The sequence below is a fragment of the Anopheles moucheti genome, chromosome 3 (genome assembly GCF_943734755.1).
Source record: "Anopheles moucheti chromosome 3, idAnoMoucSN_F20_07, whole genome shotgun sequence".
NCBI lineage: Eukaryota > Metazoa > Arthropoda > Insecta > Diptera > Culicidae > Anopheles > Anopheles moucheti.
The window spans coordinates 47,568,250-47,590,850 of NC_069141.1; the positions used below are offsets into that span (position 1 = coordinate 47,568,250).

Consider the following 22,601-nt stretch of genomic DNA (forward strand, 5'->3'; position numbering starts at 1 on the left):
TCCGTTGATCACAACCCGGGGCACAAGCGTAAAGATACTGAAAGATCATTGACTGACCATGTACTTGGACAAGCAGGACTCAAGAATATTCTGTGCTGTACACATATTAGTGATATTTTATACGCTTATGCTGCAGAATTGTTTATGCTTTTCCCCCTATTCCTGCTTTGCCAGTTGCTCCAATCCGGTGCAGACCAGGTGTATGGACGACAGCAGCACGACCATTTGCATATCCGTTGCGTTATTATCTTAAACTGTCGTACGGGCGATATGAGGTTGCCAATCAAGATTACGTGCTTTGTGCGCGTATGAGGCGAGTAGTAAAGTACAGAAACAAGAAAAGATGTACAAAATGTCAGAATATCAGCGCTTTACTTTACGGCGCCAGGGTTATGATGCTGTGCGGTTAAAAACACTGTTCCGGTATCCGAGTGATATTCCACGCGTTTTGGAAAAGAAAATGCACTATTGCGGTGTGCGCGTCATCAATTCCATATTTTCGGGCCGGAGGTGTTAATAAGCGGAGGTGTACTCAAAATGATTTATTTGCTTACTTTATGAGTATGATATACATTTGACGTAAATATTGGTAACACTGTTACCATTTAACAACTGCTTTTCACAATGTTTTGCATCTCTGTTGTATCTTTAGTATAGTTTGCACTCACATTGGCACTTCAGTAATTCAAATATAGAAGACGTCGTCGTATAAGCTGTGTACGAAAAGTGCAATTGATGTTTATTTGTTCAGATGGTCAAAATAAGTTTAAACCCATTAACAATCAATTACCATGTAAATAATAATATCGAAAGAACGTTACAAGTTGTTAAGACATTTTCTATGGCGATAAAACAATAAACAATATTGACCACATTGTGTATTTGCAGCCTCCGCTTGTTATGGCTGCCCATGTTCCTTATGAGTTTAGTGCAACAGATTGCGGGACAGTTTAAGATTGTTAATCACAACACTGCCAACCTGACCACCTACCCATCGAACGGAACCACCAGAAGTGTAAACTTTGTTCAGATAAAACCAATCGTAATAGCAAACAGTTCCACATTCGCCGAGCTTGCTGCAAAGTCAGCGAACGAAGCACCCAGAGCGCTACAACAGGACAAATTGCCAGCGATGATGGTCGAAAACAAATTCATAAAACTATCCATCGTCAACTCCACGACCTTCGGCAACAAAACGCGTGAACGAAAGATTCAACAAGCGGTTGCGAATGCGCGCCAAAACGAACTACCAAGCGCTGTCCGGGGTAAAACGCATCGTCCGTTGACAAACACAAAATTTGCTTCCGTCGTTGGCTACGCAAAGAAGAGTAAAATAGGCTCCACAACACAAACGGAACTGGACGGGGAACGGAAGAAATCGACGGCAGCCTCCTCTAAGACGGGACGAAATAAGTATCGAAATTTCAAATCACGCTGCCGTTGCGAACGCATATGGAACTGTGTCAGGATACAAATATCGGTGGCGCGCTGTGCGCCTGATTTTTTTATGTGCTGTTTTTGAATGGGATTCCATTGCCACGCGTATCCAATAAATAGATCAATAACGAAAATGTTGCTCTGTACCTACTGTATCACACACTGGATTGTTTTATTGCTAGCAGCAAAACGTTTTCATATAATTGTATTACATTATGTTTTAAGTGCAGTACTAGGGATAAGAAAACGAACTCAACTTTAAAACTAAAAAGTAGAGAAATTTGATATGTTTTTTTGTTATTTGTTACATACGATTCCAATGCTGAAAAGGGCAAGGTGCTGAGTTAACCGATTCTGCAAATATCTGCAAAGGTTTCAAATCAGGCTTCATTTTGCTCTATCTGTGAAAATCTATCCTTTATCGGCACATCAACCGCAGGAAGTCTTTATTTACCCGTAGTCCGATAATCAGTCCTGTGTACGGAGGATTGGTCCGGATGGGATTTTGGACCGGTCCTGTCGTGTAAAGTCGTGTCCCTGTTTGGGACAATACAATAAGCCAGATTATTCTTTTTGAATCCCTTAAAAATATTTTCGCTAAAGTTAATTCATTGCTATTCATGTCAAAGTGATAAAATAACGACTAATGTTACTACTAACGTAACGAACTAATGTATAACAATTATTATGATTTATTCTTCAACTTATTATTATCATTTATTTGTCAATCGATGGACTGTTTAGCCCACTCGAAGAAAAACAAAACGGTTTTTACCTAACCGATAACATATACCTTTTTGTACGCAAAGGATATGTCTTACAAAATCAAACTCGAAAAGCAAATGGAATAGATTGATGAACACAACCAAAGAGATCCCAGGCTCGAAGACATCACAAACAGAGTTGAATTGACGACATACACGTACATACTATTCATTATTAAAACACATTATTTTTTATAATGTGGGGTTGCATACCATCTTCAAGATATTGAACAATACAAGATCGACGTATCCCATTTGTGGAAGAGATAGCTGAAATGTAAAAGAGAGTATTCAAACTCACTTTTTTACATTTTCACCATGAGGGAGATCCCGAAGACATTCATTGATTTCAAGGCCTCAGTGAGCTCTTTTGGAATTCTGGTCAAACTTATCAGACGTGTCAGAATGACAATGATCCAAGCCATATGCTAATGATGGCAGATAGCCTGTCGTTACCACTAAGGGTCAGCGACCCGGAGATTGGTCAGTTTATCTACTCTTCACCCTAACCGTTTTCTGAAAATCAATCCACATCCTGACATACGCTGATGGCATAGACATAATTACGTTTTTCAACATAGCGATTGCTGCTAACAATTCCCAACTTTCGTAGAGATGATGTACAGATAATACACATGTTTTAATCGTCAATAATTTAACCTATCTTTGGTACAGATCAGCATTACCAAAATCTTTGCGTCTGGTGCAAATTTGGCCTCTAGTACAAGAATTGCTTCCACTATTTTCCACTACATCATGGCTATGAAATAGCTGATGTAACTTAACAACTCGACTGGTGACGGAGGGCTTCAAGAAGGAATCGACGAGTCTTCCTATTATCATGTATTGTCTTATTGTAAGGAATCAAGAATAGGTGAAACTATCGGAGGAGTCGAAATATGACAGAATCTTTTCTTTGCGGCAGCCCCTAAAGAAATATTGTGAATATCATATTCGCGTGTTCCACTTTTTTAGACGGCTGTATATAGCAAAATGATACCGAATATCGAATGATACTGTGGGACCAGCGGACGGATTGCTATTGAACCTAGTAATTGAAGAAGAAGGTTTTATATGTAGTACCTATGCCAAGAGCAATGGCAGAACCAAACTTCTTACTTATCTGTAGCGCCATAAATTGAGTTTTATGCGTTTTATGATGACCTCACTAACTGTATAACGTATTAGACTCGTCAGTACACCAGAAGTCCTGGCCCATTACGTATTTTTAAGTATTCTACGCGGATAAAGGAAGTGTGATACACTCATATTGAATTAAAATGGCGTAGAGCTCCCGCGTATTGGTAGAATGACCAGGAATAATACATATAACCTCTGTAGCAGGATGTTAATATGCCGGGTTTTGCAAATAATCACATACACGCGGTCCGTTGGGGCATTGGTAGCGGCGCCGGTCTTCACACAACAGGACCAAGGAAAATCCCATCAGGACCAAACCCCCGTTGCAAGGATTGACTATCCATCCGACTACGTGGTAAAAACATGGTAAAAATAAAAATAAAAAATACAATTGTCTTCTTCTTCAACATAGAACAACAACACAACTATGGATTGAACCGGAATTTGGCACCGATCCTGTCGTAGGACACGGATGCTGCTACCACATACACCGCCAGGTCGTGACTTTTAGGAATCTTATCGACTTCTGCGACATTTAGATCTTTGCGGTTTTCAACATTTGCTGCTTAGAGCAGTTATTCAATTAGCAACATACACTGTGATTGGCATCCAATGACTATTTGGTACTGTTTAAAGCCTTCTGGTGTGTTAGTAATATGGCCCATTGGCTTTATTGGTTATTTGTTTTTGTACATCTTGTTCCACGAAGCGTAACTTCATGTACAATCAAGAATTAGTACGTAGTCTTTTAGTATGTTACGACCACCATCATCTATTTTTAAAAAGAAATTTAATCATCATCAGTTTCGTCTCTATTCCAAGAGGATCGATGATAGTACAGAAAACGAAGATGAAAACAATATTATTTGAATGTGGCTGAATTGAATTAAAAGGCTGGGTTGGAAAGAAAACATAATGTTCGCGCGATCAGTCAAACCGAATCTTCGTTTTCGTCGCTCGATAATCGCTCAAGAATGCAGCGTAAACGATTGTCTCTCGCTGCTGCGATGTACACAAATATTGACGGCTAGTTTCCGCATTAAATCAAGCCTTTGTGCGGTCAGCCGCTAGTATCGATCGGCAGCAGTAGCAGAGGGTGAGTAATTGTGCGCTAAACATCGTGAAACATCCGGTAAGCATATGTGATTGCTCGTTTGGTTGCAATTATGCATCATTTTGATCCTGCGTATCACTTATCACCCTGCCAAAAAAGTGGGACAATTTATGTTAAGTTCGTTCGTAACAATTTAAGCACTTATCGATTAATTGGACGATCTTTCATTCTCGACTAATATCGCGATCGTTGGTGTGTCGCAGTTCCAGTGTTAAAGTCCACCTACAAACAAAAGCAAAGAACCGCACGTAACGAGTCGCGAGACGAGATGACCGCTGCGCTGTGGGTCGTGCTTATCTTGGGTCTATCATCGACCCAGTTGGTAGGGGCTGCTTACGAGTACCAGATTAAAACGATCGACGTCCCAATCGACCATTTTACGTACACCAGCGAAGCTACGTTCAAATTGCGGTATGTATAGATTTTTACGCGCAAACGTTAGCATTTTTGACAATATGATCGGTAATCGGTGTGTCATTCGTTGATGCAGCTACCTGATCAACGATACGTATGCCCAAAACACCAACGATCCCAACCGACCGATACTGCTCTACACTGGAAATGAAGGTGACATCGAGCTGTTTGCCAAAAACACTGGCTTCATGTGGGAGCTGGCACCGAAGCTGAAGGCATCACTGTTATTTATAGAGCATCGATTCTACGGTCATTCGCTCCCGTTTGGAAACGCGTCGTTTGAATCTCCAAAGAATCTAGGCTATCTGACATCAGAACAAGCACTGGCTGATTTTGCACTGGTGCTGCGAACGCTTAACCCGATCAATGGTACGAATCGGGCTCGTCCAGTCATAGCATTCGGAGGATCTTACGGTGGCATGCTGGCCGCCTGGATGCGCATCAAGTATCCACATCTAGTAGCGGGTGCAATAGCTGCATCCGCACCAATCCGTCAGTTCCAGGGCGTGACCCAATGCGGAATCTTCAACCAAATCCTTACATCTGTGTATCAGGTCGCATACAACGCCGAGTGTGCATCCAATATACACCGCTCGTGGACCATGCTGCAAAACTATTCGTCCACTGCTGACGGACTGCGAGTGCTGAACGAAAAATTTAAATTTTGTACCAACCTGACCAAGGCTACGGATGTAATCGAGACGTTCTTTGACTATCTCACCGATGTATATGGCAATTTGGCAATGATCAATTATCCGTACGAATCGAACTTCCTTGCACCGGTACCTGCTTACCCGGTACGAGAGTTTTGTGGCCGTCTGGACAAAAATTATACCGGTGCCGAGTTGTTAGATCATCTGCAGTCCGCATTGTCCATTTACGCCAACTACGATGGCAAGGCAACCTGTCTCAACATCAACTCTTCATACGATGGTAGCGGCATTGGTGATCGTGGCTGGGATTTCCAAGCCTGCACGGAAATGGTAATGCCGATGTGTGCTGACGGTGTGCACGACATGTTTCCGCCACAACAATGGGACCTGCAAAGTTACGCGGACAAATGCTTCAAGAAATACGGCGTGCATCCGCGGCCCGATAACGCGCTACTTAACTACGGAGGCGAGTTTCTCGAGTAAGTAGCAAACCTGCCTGATGAGGTTCGCGTAGTATTTTATTTTATAACTTAATCATACCATCTTCAACAAAAGTATTTAGCTTATGAATCGTTACTTGGTGGTCAGGCTGTGTACCATAATAAACTAATAACTCGATCGTTTGGTTCAACCTTTCTCTATTTTAGAGGGAGCATCACGAATATCGTCTTCAGCAATGGGCTACTAGATCCTTGGTCCGGAGGCGGTGTATTGCGTTCAACCAATGACAATATCAAGATAGTGCTTATTCCCGAAGGTGCTCATCATATTGATTTGCGTGCGTCTAACCCGAATGATCCGTCCTCGGTAATACGCGCACGTGCCGTACACGTCCAAAACATACAAAAGTGGTTGACTGAGTACAGGAAGCGGCAAAAGGTGTATTAGAATACATACGGTAAATGATTACCAGCGGAACCAGGGGGCCGATTCATGGGAATAGCTTACCTGATTAAATTATCTTTGAACCATACAGTGGTGATTGCTTCACAAAGTCATCCAGCTTTGTCTTAAAAATATCCGATGTGACGGGCGTTCCGATGGTCCACAGGGGATTTCTTACGACATACTCAACCCAAATCTGATGTAACAAATACAGTTAATAAAAAGATGTATAGGAACAATGCCCCCTTTTGGGTTTAAAATTTTCATACCTTCGTGTAAATGTTCTGTAGAAACTCCCGTATCCCCGTGGATGTGTTATCTGTGTTTAGAACAAATTTCAAACCAGATGGAACCTCGAGATAGTGCAGCGCATACTTGTTCGTCTTGTAATACAAGAAGCCTTCTCTCGGTTCGATGGGCGATATTTTGCTGACAAACGATTTGATCGAAAACAACATCCCGTACATCAGCTTCGCCTCCTGGAAGGTAAATTCTGTATCATTAAGTTTCCGAGCGTTTGTTAACTATACAGATTACGTTTGTATTGATACTTAATCATAAGTTTTCTTCAAACATACCTCATCTTTTGTGATTCCCGATTGCTTCAGACGGTTCCATTCCCCGTAATACAGCAAAGTGCCAAGCTTATCAAAAATATATAAATTATAGATCGTCATTGCAGAGCTGATATTTCCTTAGATGATCTTCCAACGACGGAGCTGTTCGCAAAAAAGCACGTAAACCAATACAGTTATGTTTTGGTTTCAGCTTGCACACAGAGCCGCCGTTCGGTCGCATAAAATAAACACGACACATGCATTGTCAAACTACGAACTGTCATTGCTAAGAGCGCGTTGACAGCCGCAATCGGATTGCAAACAATCACGATCGCACATCAATTCGCCGCCGGCTGCTCCGCACACTTTGTGAAATTGTTTTTCCGAACACCGACTTCCAGAATGTTGGGCCACGTTGTAAAAATGTTCGGAAGCACGTCGCTCTGTACCACACAATCCGTGCTGCTGCAATCGTCGAGAGTAAGTGAAAGGTTCTGCTGCAATAGGCACAGTGGATGATTATGCAACTGTGTTGTATTTACATTTAAAACATTCCCCTCCATTCAGAATACATTTGTGCTGAAACGTCGCTTTCCACCGAATTTGTACAAGAAGAACCAAAAACCAGGAAAGTTACGTGGACGACATTTCGTGTACGATTTGGTAGAGGATACGACGATAAAGAAAAAGCCAAACCTTGAGGTCGTGCTTACTGCCTTTGTCGAGGGCATAGGATCGAAGGGAGATGTAGTGTCGTTAAAACCTAATGTGGCATACAATAAGCTGCTTCTGCCGGGGCTGGCTGTCTACAAAACACCCGAAAGCATTGCGAAATATGCCACCGAGAAGGATGAAAAGGAAACGGAAGTGCACAGTTCAGCTTATGCACAAAGGGTAAGCAAAATAAGCGCCAAATGCTTTTGTTTCGAATAATCGTTGACATGATCAATTTTCTCAACCCTAGACGGTGAACAAGCTGGAAAGTCTCATACTGGCGGTTGTCATGAACAAGGATCATGCGTGGGTAATCGAACCATGGCATATTAAAACCTCGCTCCGAAAAGCCGGATACTATGTGCCGGAGCATGCCATCACCCTGCCGGAAACTCCGATCACCGGACCGGATCTGTTGAAACAGAACAAAGAGTTCTTCTGTACAGTCACAATCAACAATTTGGAAAGGGCGCGAGTACGCTGTCGAATCCATCACTGGAGTACGGAACCAAGCGAAAGATTGCCGTACGTGTTTGAGCACTGGAAACTGGATGCGGAACCACTATTCGGAAAAGAAGCGTAAAAATACACGACGCTAGACGCACGACTAAGAAGAGCAATAGTAATAAGTTTGTGCTGTACCCTTTAAAAAGAATATATCCATACAATGCTCCAATATCTATTCCAGACATCTATTTATGTTTCCAAATATGACGTATAAGACTTTGCTGATTCTGCTTCTAATTATTCAGTTCTGCATAATCAAAAACATCTGTCGCGACGATCAAAACTGAGATTATATATAACTTAGTTCCGTTATTCACATACTCCGCTTAGTAAGTAAAGATAAGTAAATAAGTAAGAAGAGTCGTCTGTGCGTACACATTAAACTATTAAGGGTTGAGATAGGGTTATCGGTCAACAGTTCCGATTTCCAATTGTTGAAAATAATCCTTCCTGTACGCGTACAAAAGAAGCTAAAACCTTTGAAGTTCCAACAAGGCCCATGTGTACCGTTAACAAGCAGTAAAGCTCCAACGTCTGTTGTACTCGTGTCAAAAGTTATTTAGGGAAAAGTTTCCAATTACGAAAACTGAACGCTACGATGTACTAAAACGAATAGTTCAATTGTGTATCGATGCTTCTTCATTCTGCAGATTAGTCGATTTTGATTTTTTTAAATGAAAAATAATAACCAGATTCTTCATCATTGGTGTAGTATTTTTGCCGGGGCGAAAAATAGCAAACGAATGGCATATCTCGAAAAAAAATCAGACGACGGCAACATCAGCACCGCTCTTGTCAGACGTCAAATTACGTGGCTACGACAACAAGCCTGAACTAATAACAAAATGAAATTTTTACTAAATTTCCTCATAGTTTTCCTGTTGCAATGTGTTGTACACATAAATGGTTACTTCATTACCGTGGATCCACATTCGGAAGAATGCTTCTTTGATCGAGCGGAGGCTGGCACGAAACTAGGTAGGTGAAATTGGAGATGAAATCCACCACTCGGGCGTAATTCCGCACCGTTCCATCTGTACATTGCGTTTGATGGTGTGTTTTGAAATTCGTTCCAGGACTTATGTTTGAAACAGTGGAAGGTGGTTTCCTCGACATCGAGGTACGCATCAGTGGCCCGGACCAAAAAGTAATATACCAAGGCGAAAAGGAATCTTCCGGGAAGTACACGTTCTCCGCATACGAAACCGGAATCTATCATTACTGCTTTAGTAACAAAATGTCTACACTCACACCGAAGGTAAGTGCCGAACATCATTGTTCATTGTGCTATGCATATCCCCAATTTGCATATATGACCGTATTCATCATCATTTGCTTGTTAGGTGGTCATGTTTTCCATGGAAATCGGAGAAGCCCCCAAAGGTACGGTGGGAGCAGTAAACGAAGGCGAAGCCGGTCATACCAAACTGGAAGATATGATACGCGAACTATCCGGAACGCTGACCAGTATTAAGCATGAGCAGGATTATATGCATGTAAGTAATGGCGATTTACTTGCAGTTGTGACGAGCGTGTATAATGATGGAAACATTTGGTTCACCTTTCAGGTACGCGATCGTATCCATCGATCGATCAACGAAAGTACAAACTCTCGTGTCGTGATGTGGTCTTTCTTCGAAGCTATTGTACTCATAGTCATGACTGTGGGGCAAGTGTATTATCTCAAGCGGTTCTTCGAAGTGAAGAGAGTTGTTTAAGCGAAAAAATATAACTCGAAATATCAGCTGAAATCTCTTCTTTCGTTCGTTTCGTTCGTACTATCTCTCATAAAGGTGATAAAACCTTTTGATTCGTGTATGGCAGCGGGAATTAAGTCTTGTGTGATAACGAATATTTGGATGGAAAATTTCAAAAAATTGCTCTAATTTCTATAAGGTTAATATTTCCGTGCTACCCACTTGATGATGTTATCTCTTGAAGATTTAATTTCAACAAAATAATATTGCAGCGCGCATGTTGTGCTCGTGGATCAAGGTATTTACATGAATGGAATGAGCATTTGACAGCTGTTGACGTACAGATTTCCCCCACCTCCCTGTATGTGCTTGTGTCAAAATCTTCTACATACACCTCTTTACTAGCTCCAATCACTTTGCTTGCAACGGAAGATCACGGATGAACGAGCCACTGCTGTTCTAGGTAAAAATCCTTCGAAGTGCTTATTGTGCGCGTTCACTAGCCGTCTTTACCGCCACCGTATTTTCGCAAATGGCTTCCATTCTGCGTCGTTCGAGCCTTCTGCTGGCCGAAATCGCAAGCAAATCATCTCCAAAGGTATGTATCAGAGATTCGATTGAATCATCAAGAGTAGTGTGCGAAAAGTACGGAAGGAAATTAGTTTTTTCTGCATCTAAAATTCGTACCGGAGTGGAATTTTATGTAACGAATGATGACCGTGAAACCGTTCAGCGTCTCTAACAGGGCACAGTACATTGTAAAAGATATCATGGATATAAATAGAACGATTAGGAGCGTATTAGAAAGTTTCTACGCCATTCGCGATTGTGTGTCGGTCGGGCAAAACGCAGCAAAACGGTGTGATACTGCAATGGATTATGCAATGTTTTCTTTAAGAGATCCTGCGTTCCACTAGTGGGATATGTGACAGAAACTAGTTTGACTGCTGCGCGACAATGCTTTCGATAAGAACAGGTTGTTTTTTACCGACCAGATGTCTTTAAACTGTAACAGTACGTGACGTCACAGATCATGTGTTTGGGCTTGGAATACATAATTAAACAATATCCAACGGAAGATGCAATCAACTAATGAATATTTCGTTCTGCTTTTAGGTGCTTGCGAGTGGGTGCCAGAAACGCCACCTAAATGTGCAAGAACACGTATCATACTCCTTCCTAAATGAAGCGGGAATTCCTACGCCCAAGTAAGTAAACCGGTATGTGAATGTACAACTAGATGCTGAAGTAACGATGCATTTTGTATGTAAATAATTTCCCATCGCACGACAAATCACTAGGGCATGCGGCGGTGGCATGCGGCTGATAGTACTAGGAACTGTAGCTGATTGTGTTCTTATCGCGCATGCTGTAGCTTACAGCGGGCGGGTTATGCCGTATTGTAAACAAAACCAGCAGCTAGCAATCACCTTTGTTCTTCGTATGTTGCAAGCGTTTCTGTCCTATGAACTCATTATTCACTGTTAACCCCTACTCGTATCAGTGCCGTACGATAATTTCCGCATTCCGTTTTAAAAATGTTCAAAGTACATTTACACGTTCCATGTTTTCCATTTACTTCTTGTCAGGTTCGGAGTAGCTACGTCCGGTGCGGAAGCTAAAAAAATTGCCTCCGATCTTAACACCAAAAATCTGGTGCTAAAAGCTCAGGTGCTGGCAGGTGGCCGTGGAAAGGGTAGCTTCAAGAATGGATTGAAAGGAGGAGTGCGAGTGGTGTTTTCGTAAGTATGATGATGATGATCCCATCGATTGCAGAATGTATAGTTTTGTTTGACCATTTTAGCCCACAGGAAGCGGAAGATATTTCTAGCAAAATGATAAATCAGCTGCTCGTCACGAAGCAAACTGGTGCAGCGGGACGTATTTGCAATTCCGTTATGGTGGCCGAACGCAAGTTTCCACGGCGCGAGTTCTACTTTGCTGTCATGATGGAGCGCGCATTCAACGTATGTTGTGTCAAACCACCACTATTGCTGTTTCGTACACGCGGGTGATTAATAGCGAAAGTTCATTGTTATTATCTAGGGTCCCGTTCTGATTGCATCGTCCCAAGGTGGCGTTAATATTGAAGAGGTAGCCGCAGAAAATCCAGATGCCATTGTATACGAACCCATTGACATAAACAAAGGTCTGCAGAAGGATCAAGCTATTCAGGTAAGGTGCAATCAATATCCTACGTAGGCAAAAGTCATGTTATGAAACAAGAGTGAAAGACACAGAATCTCTGAATTCCAATACCTACAAACTGCTGCTCCCTTATGTTTACAGGTGGCCAAGAAGGTTGGCCTAAACGATAAGCTGGAGGAAACAGCTAAAATGCTGCTCAACATGTACGATTTGTTTGTCAAGAAGGATGCCTTGCTGATTGAAATTAATCCTTATGCGGAAGATGCTGCTGAAACGTGTAAGTAACCTTCAGTAGTGTAACCTTCAAAAATGGGATACTATTGTGTCGTTTGCTCATTGCATTGAAGAAGATAATTGTTTTTGATACAATTAATTATCGGTTTCACTGTTGTTGTAGAAACAACGCCGGTGTATTTGAAAGATTTTACAAGCCATCGCTACAGAGTCGCGAATTGGTCAATTCCGCCTTGATTGATAAGCAATAGTATTCATCAATTAATGATCAATAATAATGAATTTTCAATGGTTAACTTCAACAGCGATGGTTTGTCATTTCTGGAGCTTGTTATGTTTTTTTTTCTTGTAAAATTTCCAGTAAATTAATGTTTTCGAATAATCTAAACAAAATTCATCAAACTGTGTGTCAAAAACTTCAGAATAGAATGCATGGTGTGTTAAAATAAAATATATTTAACATACGATGTTTTGCTCCAGTAGTCGCCTTACAAAACACATTTTGTTATATGATTAAGAATCGCTGACATGAAATGTCCTTGGTTCTTTTTGCTCGTGTAGATCAAGCCTCTAACAAACATAGTACTGATTATCCGACGATGGGTAAATTTAGTTCAACAAAATCGAAAACTGACCATCCATATCAAGAAAGCGAACTCTTGCTCTTTATGTGTACAATAATATCTATTGAATATTGAAGTGTGTTACTCGTTGGAAGTTTAGAAAAGATAATCTGAATTGTGTTTAATTGATTTCTGTTTATATAATAACTTTTTTCCAACCATAACATCATGCAAATACCAAATAAACGTATCACCAACATTCCATATATCACGACACATCGATAGGTGAAGAGTGTAAGTAACAATCTTCAAATACCATACAGTGTATTGCATGAATTTGAAAAGCTTCATCTTAAAAATATGCTTGCTATCTCGATAACTTTTTGTAAATATTGTTCGGGTTAATGATTAATGCGTTTTTGAATATTTAGTAAAATGATTTAAAAAAATGGTCTCAAACCACGCTTGCAGTATAATTTGGTAGTATAATTATTAATTGGTAATTATAAGGTGTAAATTTGTGGTCTATTTTCGAGTATGATTTTGTGTTGCTTGTTTATTAATTTTTACTGGTCCTTCAAAACATGCCCAGATGTTTTTTTTTTATATTATTACTTCTTGCCTTGTTGGAATAGCCTATTTCAAACTGTCTATTTAGCAATTGCTATAGGTTATAGAATCGTCGCAAAACTGATTATTTAAAAATCTATGTAGAATACATATTAAACATACAACAGTTCGACTAGCTACCTTGCTTGATGTGTTCACCTTTCTTTTAGTGGTTTCTCTGCGCAATCTGGAAGTTAAGGTAAAATCATTAACTTTCTTGTTTGTTATCCTCCTTCATAAGATTTCGCCCTCGATGCCAAAATGCGTTTCGACGACAATGCCGAATTCCGCCAGAAGGATCTGTTTGCTAAGCGTGATCTGACGCAAGAAGATAAGAAAGAGGTTGAAGCATCCAAGTTCGACCTGAACTACATTGCACTCGACGGTTCGATTGGATGTCTCGTGAACGGAGCTGGTCTCGCCATGGCCACGATGGATATTATCAAGCTGCACGGTGGCGATCCAGCCAACTTCCTCGACGTTGGTGGTGGCGCAAGTGTAAAGGCAGTGAAGGAAGCGTTTAAAATCATCACTTCCGACCCGAAGGTGCACGCCATTCTGGTGAACATTTTTGGCGGTATTATGCGTTGTGATGTGATTGCGGAGGGCATCATCCAAGCGACCAAGGAGCTCAACATCAAAATGCCCATCATCGTTCGGCTGCAGGGCACCAACGTGAACGAGGCAAAGGACCTCATCAAGAAGTCGAAGCTGCGAATCCTTCCAAAGGATGATCTAGATGAAGCTGCCATGCTGTCCGTGCATCTGGCACAAATTGTACACCTTGCTCGCGAGGCACATTTGGACGTGAGCTTCGAATTACCTGACAGCTACGTTGTTTAAATTCCCAACGGCCGTGTGTCCCGCGCGTATTGCGTCCTTCAAACGAACCACTACAAAACTGTGTCGTTGAGATATGTTTGTAACCTGTACCAACGCAGTGACCTGCGTGTATTTATTACTCTCCCGAACGCGCTCAAACTAATGACGTTATATTCTTCTTGATTACATGCACCATAAACGCAACTCAATCGCACTCGATGTCAAAGGATACGTACTGTACTAATCCACAAGTGCTCGTACAACTGTGTTTGCTGTTACCATCAATAAAATTGACTACAAAGTTGAGCGACCTAGATGAGTATGACCTAATTGTGCTATTCTTTTTCTTCCGCCTGCGAGGCACTACAGCGTTATGGCACAGGAAGCTATTATTCTGGGCTTACCCCAGAATAACTCACCGTATTGGGCTTACACACCAAGATCGCAAATGGGCTCGAAACCGGCAACATAGTACCATATGTCTCAATTGTGCCATACGATGCGTAAGATATACAATAGCAGTAGTAGTAACACGGATATTATCAGTTGTTGTGGAGATTTGTCATCTTATAATGGATTTCTTTTGCTAATTATTTCAATCAATACCTTTTTAATCGATAAATCCACACAAATGTCATACTTTGTTTTCTAATTGCTTTACACCAATCAATGTATCATATTCTGATGATTCCTGCTCTTACTTACGTCGTAATGACTCGCTGGCAGTTGGCGGTGGCGGTGGTCCACGCTTATGCAGTTCCTCCAAATGAGCCAATACCATTTGTGTACGTTCACCCGCTATATGGTGCAGAATCAGATAGCGGCGATCATTGCGCAAAATATCTTCCACTTCTCGCAGATGGTTTGCATTGTCTCGGTAAAGCTCGAAGCTTTTGTGTGTAATGAACTTACACTCCTGCAGCAGTTCTCGGAATGCCAGCTTAGCATTAGCCGTTTTGTCTTTGATGTAGTCACGAAATTCACGTTCGCCCTGTGGACCAAACCAAATTATTAATATTTTTGTTGTTTGGTTCTTATTGGTGTGAAAATAATGCTATTATTACGCACCCTTTCACTGCTGTTGTATTTTAGGTATCGTGGATCGTCACGAATAATTTTCTTTATCTCCTTCCACTGCGATGTCAGCTCAAGAGACGGAATTTCGTCCAACATCTCGCGAAATTTATCACGTTTCTTTCGAACCAAGTTAGCAATATGCTCGTTAAACAACCTGTTAAAAAAAGAAGGATCATTAAGATGTAGTTCGGATATGTTTCTTTCGTTTTGCGAACATGCGAACCTTTCCCGATCATCTCGATCAAGCATGGAAATCAATTCCCAACGATGGTCTTTTTTCAACAGCTTTTTTACCTCCTTCCAGGTAAGATCTGCATTGCGGACTAGATCTGCTAATAGTGCATTAAAATGGCGCATTGCCTCATCCCTCTGATGGTGCTGCCGTTCCTTGTCACGATCGCGCAAATGAGTAGCAAGTGTTCGCTGTACCTCTTTCTCGCGCTCCTTAATACTGGCTTCAGCACGCGCCTTTCGGTCCCGTTCTTTTTGTTGCCGTTCAATCTCATCCTCATCGGACGTGTTGCAGTCTTCGCCCTCGTCCTCGTCATTATTGTTATCTTTCGCTGGACCTTCCTCGTTGCAGGTGCCTTTTGCCGTTTGAGTCGCCTCTCGCTCATTAGAGCGACTTCTTCGATCACGCGAACGATCCCTTGATCTACGCGAGCCACGTTGCTCGCTACGATTGTTGCGTTCTTTTAGCTCTTTTTCCTTTTCCTTCTCCTTTGCTTTCCGTTTCTCTTCTTTAAGCACCTTAATAAACTCTTCAAACAGTTCTTCCCGCTGTGAGTGCTCTACGATTGCTTTGTAACGGCCATCACTTTCTATTTTTTTGCGTACATCACTGAACCGTGTGTGGCGATTAATATCACTTCTTTCGCGCAGCATAGCAAGAAAGTCTTTTTTAATCTACAACAAACAATGCATGTATGCAGTGTGTGCAGGGAATATTTGTTTAATAATATTGAAAAACAATTCTATTATATATTTTCCTTCTTACCTGCTCCTTACGATGTTGTTTTTCCTCCTTTTCACGCTTCCTAACTTCCACAATGTACTCATTGAACAAGCTTTCACGTTCACGGATTTTCTCGATGACTTTGAATCGTTCGTCCTTGCCATACTTTTGGGCAAATTCGCTAAATGAAGATCTGTGAAATAAAACCAACCAGAATACATATAATATGATTGTTTGGGGCTGCAAAGTATCATCTTCTCAACATACTTTCCATGCAAATGAGCAGCTTCCATGAGGGCACGAAAATCATCCCGTTTTTGGCGCATTTTATTGCGCTTCTCACGTCGTTCTTCATCCGCTCGATCTTTAACGTATTTTTCAAACACTTGCTTGCGTTCTTTGGATGTTAGAAGCAGATAGCGTGCATCGTACACGATCTTATGGAGCTCTTTTTCCCAAGTACTGAATGCAGATACATCCAACTCACGTAGCATTTCACGGAACGATTTCATACGCACATCCAGCGGTATGAGAGTTCGCTCTCGGGCAGCCCTAGCCTCAGCTTCCATCGCTATAGCTTCCTTTTCGGGATCATTGCCGGAACGGTTACTGTTAACGGAGTTTGTCGATTTCATAACTGCTTCCAAATCCGATTTCAATTTTTTGCTTGGCTGTTCACCATCCTCTTCTCCGCTAGATTCCGTGTCCGTTGGGACACTTCTTGGCTCATTGGTGTTACTACTGCTTGTGTTGTTGATACCATCACTCTCAGCCGCTGTGTTGCTTGTGGCAGTGGTTAATCCAACCACTGTCTGTGCTTTGCTACTGATGCTTTCATTCTCCTTTGCGGCCACGGTACCGAGCAACTGTTGGGGAGGGACGAGTACTGCTTTGTCCACATCGGCTCGTTCTTTCAACTCTTCTGGCCTTTCCCACACGGAGGTACGTGTGGAAGGATTGTAGAAGAAAACTCGTCCGTCTCCGGTCCAAACCACACACCATGGCGTACCGCTGATTGGAGTGCTAGAAATCGGGCGACTTTTGTCTTGCGGCTTGTTTGCTTTAGCCTTCTCTTCGTCCTCCTTACGTTTCTTCTCTTGCTCCAGCTTTCGCTTTCGCTCTTCTTCCGCAACGGCCTTATCATTTTTGGCCATAAATGTAATGGGATCGAACATGACTCCACCGGAAGCCACAGGCATTTGCTGAAGTCTCGCCCCAGGTGCGGACATTGCGCCAATAGTCGCAGCTGTAGCAAGAGGAGAAGGAAACTGTTGTATCTTCAGCCCCGCAGAGGGTGGCGTTTGCATAGAGGACATGATCGGCATCTGGGGTGGAATCGGTGGAGCCAAGAATGGTGGAACCGAGGGAGGTAATTTAGGTTTCTGCTTTGCGTTCCAAACCGCCATTTTTGCTTCTACAAAAGAACATAGAAAGTATGAATATGTACATGCCTAGTAAGAATAAACGTGGGCTATTAGAACGTACTTTCCAAATCACGCAACGCTTGTGGTTTTTCCCACACACTTTCTCCCTTGGATGCATTATAATAGAACATTCGACCATCCGGTGCATTGTGTTCACTCCAAACCGTAGCCTTGGCAACGATTGACGGGTCAATTTCAGTCAGCTTAATCTCGTTCATGGCTTGCTTGGTTGCATCGTAAGGAAGAGTTTGACCTATCTGCCAACTTTGTCCTCCACTGTTGGCTGCAGGCGGATTCCACGGTGGAAAGTTGGTAAAATTTGGCGGAGGCATACCGAACCGAGCCATCCCAAACGAAGGAGGCGGTCCTGTGAAACGCGTTATTGCAGTATGAAGTGGAATAACAGCGGGTAAGGTGGAAGAACTAACCGGCGCACCGGAAGATGCGGTAGATGCAATAGCCTCAGCAACCTTTTGCTCAGTTAACTTTGGCTGTTGTAGCTGTTGCTTATTGAGTGCTTCCACTTCTACCTGTGTCATTACGTTCACGTTAGGACCCTCCGGACGGGTCCAAGTTGTTTCCCGACTTACGGCATGATAATAATATGATTTGCCGTCTGCCGTTTTGGTTTCTACCCACAAATCCTACGGAGTCAGGCGATACATTTGACGATTAGAGAAAGCTTAACCCGAGGAAAAGGCGAACCTAAATCCCGGCAAGACCATACTCACAGTAACAACTGAATTGGTTGGTTTCGAGGGAGCGGAACCGAGTAGACCGGCACCATTTTTGGAGGGGGATGTTGTAATCCTGGAGGAGGATGTTTTTCTGTCTTCCGCTTTAGAATCTACCTCCGATGGAGATGTTTGTTGCTCCGAAGCCGAATCCACCGCTGGTTCACTCGCTGGAATTACATCGTTTGTTTCTTCCACTGCTTCCGCTTCACTTGGCAATGCTTTATCAGCTTCCACACTCATGATAGCACAAGATTTACGATCAAAGCGAAAGACTGAAGAGCACACAATATTTGAAATTGTTAATGATTCTCCTGCTGCCGAAGCGAGAACATTTTTCCTGCTTGGTATCAACAAATTGACATATCGAACGCTTTCCCAGAGCCTCCCCCTGACAGCATAAGCAGCGTATACACGAGAACGGAAATGAGCTGAACGCTCTGGCGATTGAAAAAACCTGTAAAATTAACCAATATTGAAAATTTATCTAAAATTATCTATCCGTAGAGCCGTTCTGATTCGATTTGAAGCAATAGCGAAGATAATATCGAAATTCTTTCGCGAACTGGTTGGTGTATTTTTGGTTTCGGACAATAAGCACATCAGCAACTCTAAACAGCTTGGGAAAAAATGTCCCCTAGCTGCGTGTATGAAGCGGTAGATTGAATACTCTGACTTATTGGAAAGAACAACTGTTTCGTGAATAATTACAGGCAGTCCCCGATTTTGCTATAACCCAGCAAAAATCCGCGTATCTCGAATTACCGCGTAAGTCGAATCCGGCAGTAACCGTTAAAATCGTTTATACTTCAAAGTTAGATAGTTGACTTCGTTTTCTACACTTAATTAATGCAGCAAATCAGGCGACGTTTTGACAGAATACTTTAAAATAAATTAAAAACAAATGTTTTGTATGAGAAAAGAAAGTGTTCTCAACCAATTTTTCACCTTTTTGCTTCTAACTCAGCTCTCAAATTCCAAAACTGCAATCTGCGAATCCACGCATAAGAAGAACAAGATTTCAGATAATGCCTGTACTGAAATCAATGCATATACAATTTGATTCAATATGATTGTTCTACATTTAGTGATAATGAAATTCTAGTTTACCCCTGTTTTTATCATACAAACCAAATAAAAAAGAACTGTTCCATAAAATGTCATCCAGGCAGTTCCCGATCGCCTCTTCTTGTTCTTGCTATATTTTGACATATTGTTTCCCAAGAGCCGCATTGGTGTCGCCAGTATTTGATACAGAGAATACATTTTGCTCACAGCTTTAAGATCAGCATAATGGTTAGTAAACCTGAAAGCAATGAAACTGCCATCGATAAGAAACGCCGCAAGACGAGCAATTCCAACGCCACGGATAATTCTTCAACGAGTGCAAAAGTTTCGAAGGAGGATGTTTACATGGTATGTGGCGCTGGTTGTGTCTGGTCATTTTGATGCTGTACAATAACAAACCTCCTTTTCCCTACATTCAATAGAACACGATCGCCTTTGAAGAACAGGAGGCCAGCAAACGTTCGCCGGTTAAAGATGCCAACCTTTTCCATACAACTTGCGACGAACTGCGAACAATATTTGCGGACATAGCTAAGCTGAAGGCAGATAACTCGGACGATGCCAAGATGAAAATTGCTGACAAACGCATCGAAGGATCGTTGGCGTTTGTGCTGTTGAAAAAGCTAAACCGTCTCGACAAGGTGCGCATTCGTGAGGGCCGTGAGGCATTGCACAAAGAGAAACTGCGCGTGGACAGCAATCGACTACAGCTGCAAAACTTACTGTACGAGGCAGAGCATTTGAAACGTGAAGTGCAGCGATGCTACTTGTTCAAGAGTCAAGATGAAGAGATCGAGCTGGTACCGGTGGAAGAATTTTATGCTCAGGCTCCAGCATCGGTGTCCCGGCCAGAGAGCACGAAGCCAGACGAACATGCGCGCCGCATTGCTAGGTTGGAATGGGAACTTAGGCAACGGAAAGAGCTGCATGCGCATTTAAAAGAACTTTTAACTTTAAAACAAGCCGTTGAAAAGGATATAATTGCCAAAACAGCGCGTCTGGATTCATTGGGACCTAGATTGAGAGATTTATTAATCGCAACCAGACCGCTGCAGGAAGCCCTGGAAATGCCTATCGAAAAAGGCTGGAAGATACGCAAAACGGTTCGATTACTGCCACAACCGTTGTATCTTCTTTATGCGAATGTTACTGCGTATGGAGAGGCTTGCGGTAATTTGCTTTTATGTTCCGATGCATGACTAAATACGCCACTAATATATTTCTCTTTTGTTATTTTGTTCCAGATAATTTTCTCACCACATCGATACAAGGTGACGAAGAGGAAGCAAAACAAATGGTTGCCGCTGTAAACTCGTACGAAGCGGAAACCCACTGTGGTAGCAGCAGCCATTCGGGTAACCATTCTCGCGACCGTGCTGATTCGGACAATGACGAAAACGAGCACGAAGTAGACCGTGGCATGAAAAAACGCCATCATCGAGGACACATGAAAACCAATCTGGATGAACAGCGGCGCGAAAAACTGTTCAAACCACATCCTCTTAGCGTAACGATTACGATCCGCGCAAAGGATTGCCCTCCGGAGCTGGCCGCCAATCATCCGCCCGGGCCAGGCCTTTTGTTAACCTTCTCGTACTTGCCGAACATGCAGGTAGTAACAGTGAACATTGCTCTGGTAGATTTGCATTCGTCCGGTGTAGCAGCCGGCGACGTTCTGTCCATCGAAAGCGTACTTAATGAATTGTATCGCGGCGATAACGGCGAAGAATGCCCGAATCCGAAGATACAATACCAACTGCAAGATCTTTCAATCGAAATCAGTCAGTTACTGCGCATTTTGAAGGACAAGGGCCTTGGGAAACCGTACCTTTGGGCACAGAAGCTTTGTGGACTGGAGCACACTTCAGCTGCCTACACATGTATTAGTCATGATACTGGAAATGAGCCGCTCGATATGGCTGATAAGCTACATGAAAAGATCCCATGTATTGTACGCGCCGTGCGAGCACGGTGGGAGGCCCGGCTAAAGTTGTACAAGCAGATCCACGATCTTGAGAGTAAAATGATCGATACATCAATCAATGATGAACGTGGTCATCCAATACGCATCTCCAGCACAGTGTTGCAATGGAGTTCCATATCTTTTGAGGATTATGTCTCGTCGGGGGTAGCAAAAATGTTCCTGGAAGACGCGATGGCCACCGCTAGTGATCTCTATTTCCGAGCGATAGTCATCCGAGGCTCTGCTAAACTGGAGTGCTACATATGTGTACCTTGCCGCTTCCCGGACAATTCACCGTTGTGGTCTTTCTCATTAAACTGGAACGGGAAACATACAGCATCATGCAACAGCTCAGTACGGGTATGTATGGTGATGAAGCGGAAAAAGTCATTCGAAAATTCCTCAAATTATATAAATTGTATTGTTTTTGTTTCTCATAATGCAGGAAATGGAGTATTGGTGCAACAGTTTGTCAGCAGCAGATCACTTGTTCAATATATTGCCGAAGCAATTGAAACGCGCCATGTCTTGCTTCGACATCTACCTGGAAACTGAAGGGCCCTATTACACCCCAGCCGAGTTCACACAAGACAAAAGCTTCCTAAAACCGTTTCGCGGACGTACCAGGGCTCAACCTTTTAGAATTGCACCGAACGGAAGCAGTTCTTTGTTTACTCAAATTTAAAAAACAACATGTAAGACATTGGTAAGACGATTGGCATGTTGTAATGCAGTGGCGCGTAGATCGAGCGATTTGTGGGGATCCTAATATAGGCTTGGATAGTCGAAAGAATTTTTATTTCCTACACTTTTGACTCGAGGTTATTCACGCTACCACAGCTATAAAATAATGTAAAACCTCTGTATTTCATCCCTTCGTACCAGTTTATCTGGACGGCAGTGAAATAAAAAATCATTTGCAGATAAGTGATTTTGGGTATATCAAAAAATAAATTGATTATATAATAATAACCTATCGGCAAATGTATACTAACGATGCACCAATTTCAACATTTGAAACTTTCTGATGGACTTTCCATTGAACATAACGATCCGAACTAAATTCCTCACTGTTGGCAAATAAACAAGCAATCCCGCATACAACACAAAAGAAGTAAAACT

At 42.3% G+C, this 22,601-nt stretch overlaps 8 protein-coding genes across 8 annotated transcripts; 6 read left to right on the top strand and 2 right to left on the bottom strand.

Annotated features, from left to right (window-relative positions):
• Window positions 1-843: 843 nt before the first annotated feature.
• On the top strand, window positions 844-1,545 carry LOC128304729 (uncharacterized). Its single transcript, XM_053041945.1, has one exon. It carries the CDS (start codon window positions 911-913, stop codon window positions 1,520-1,522), a length of 612 nt encoding a protein of 203 aa, XP_052897905.1. The 5' UTR covers window positions 844-910; the 3' UTR covers window positions 1,523-1,545.
• Window positions 1,546-4,367: 2,822 nt separating this feature from the next.
• On the top strand, window positions 4,368-6,633 carry LOC128301544 (lysosomal Pro-X carboxypeptidase). Its single transcript, XM_053038091.1, has 4 exons — window positions 4,368-4,473; window positions 4,659-4,866; window positions 4,946-6,001; window positions 6,170-6,633. Exons 2-4 carry the CDS (start codon window positions 4,724-4,726, stop codon window positions 6,408-6,410), a joined length of 1,440 nt encoding a protein of 479 aa, XP_052894051.1. The 5' UTR covers window positions 4,368-4,473; window positions 4,659-4,723; the 3' UTR covers window positions 6,411-6,633.
• On the bottom strand, window positions 6,005-7,178 carry LOC128301545 (trafficking protein particle complex subunit 1). The gene is made up of 4 exons (XM_053038092.1): window positions 6,986-7,178; window positions 6,677-6,886; window positions 6,471-6,603; window positions 6,005-6,378 (listed from the first exon to the last, which is right to left on the bottom strand). Exons 1-3 carry the CDS (start codon window positions 7,082-7,084, stop codon window positions 6,475-6,477), a joined length of 438 nt encoding a protein of 145 aa, XP_052894052.1. The 5' UTR covers window positions 7,085-7,178; the 3' UTR covers window positions 6,005-6,378; window positions 6,471-6,474.
• A 106-nt stretch (window positions 7,179-7,284) lies between these two features.
• LOC128304028 (39S ribosomal protein L9, mitochondrial) lies at window positions 7,285-8,354 on the top strand. Its single transcript, XM_053041149.1, has 3 exons — window positions 7,285-7,444; window positions 7,532-7,858; window positions 7,929-8,354. The coding sequence occupies exons 1-3, from the start codon at window positions 7,367-7,369 to the stop codon at window positions 8,259-8,261; spliced, it is 738 nt and encodes a 245-aa protein (XP_052897109.1). The 5' UTR covers window positions 7,285-7,366; the 3' UTR covers window positions 8,262-8,354.
• Window positions 8,355-8,969: 615 nt separating this feature from the next.
• On the top strand, window positions 8,970-9,930 carry LOC128303537 (transmembrane emp24 domain-containing protein 2). The gene is made up of 4 exons (XM_053040520.1): window positions 8,970-9,163; window positions 9,262-9,443; window positions 9,529-9,681; window positions 9,754-9,930. The coding sequence occupies exons 1-4, from the start codon at window positions 9,031-9,033 to the stop codon at window positions 9,901-9,903; spliced, it is 618 nt and encodes a 205-aa protein (XP_052896480.1). The 5' UTR covers window positions 8,970-9,030; the 3' UTR covers window positions 9,904-9,930.
• A 371-nt stretch (window positions 9,931-10,301) lies between these two features.
• LOC128305786 (succinate--CoA ligase [ADP-forming] subunit beta, mitochondrial) lies at window positions 10,302-14,572 on the top strand. The gene is made up of 7 exons (XM_053043395.1): window positions 10,302-10,480; window positions 10,999-11,090; window positions 11,472-11,624; window positions 11,687-11,849; window positions 11,929-12,057; window positions 12,172-12,307; window positions 13,678-14,572. Exons 1-7 carry the CDS (start codon window positions 10,415-10,417, stop codon window positions 14,277-14,279), a joined length of 1,341 nt encoding a protein of 446 aa, XP_052899355.1. The 5' UTR covers window positions 10,302-10,414; the 3' UTR covers window positions 14,280-14,572.
• On the bottom strand, window positions 14,564-18,782 carry LOC128305785 (transcription elongation regulator 1). Its single transcript, XM_053043394.1, has 7 exons — window positions 18,446-18,782; window positions 17,776-18,358; window positions 16,558-17,704; window positions 16,333-16,483; window positions 15,559-16,241; window positions 15,327-15,489; window positions 14,564-15,249 (listed from the first exon to the last, which is right to left on the bottom strand). Exons 1-7 carry the CDS (start codon window positions 18,689-18,691, stop codon window positions 14,956-14,958), a joined length of 3,267 nt encoding a protein of 1,088 aa, XP_052899354.1. The 5' UTR covers window positions 18,692-18,782; the 3' UTR covers window positions 14,564-14,955.
• Window positions 18,783-19,697: 915 nt separating this feature from the next.
• On the top strand, window positions 19,698-22,476 carry LOC128301990 (THO complex subunit 5 homolog). Its single transcript, XM_053038686.1, has 4 exons — window positions 19,698-19,864; window positions 19,939-20,686; window positions 20,761-21,839; window positions 21,925-22,476. Exons 1-4 carry the CDS (start codon window positions 19,742-19,744, stop codon window positions 22,162-22,164), a joined length of 2,190 nt encoding a protein of 729 aa, XP_052894646.1. The 5' UTR covers window positions 19,698-19,741; the 3' UTR covers window positions 22,165-22,476.
• Window positions 22,477-22,601: the final 125 nt, after the last annotated feature.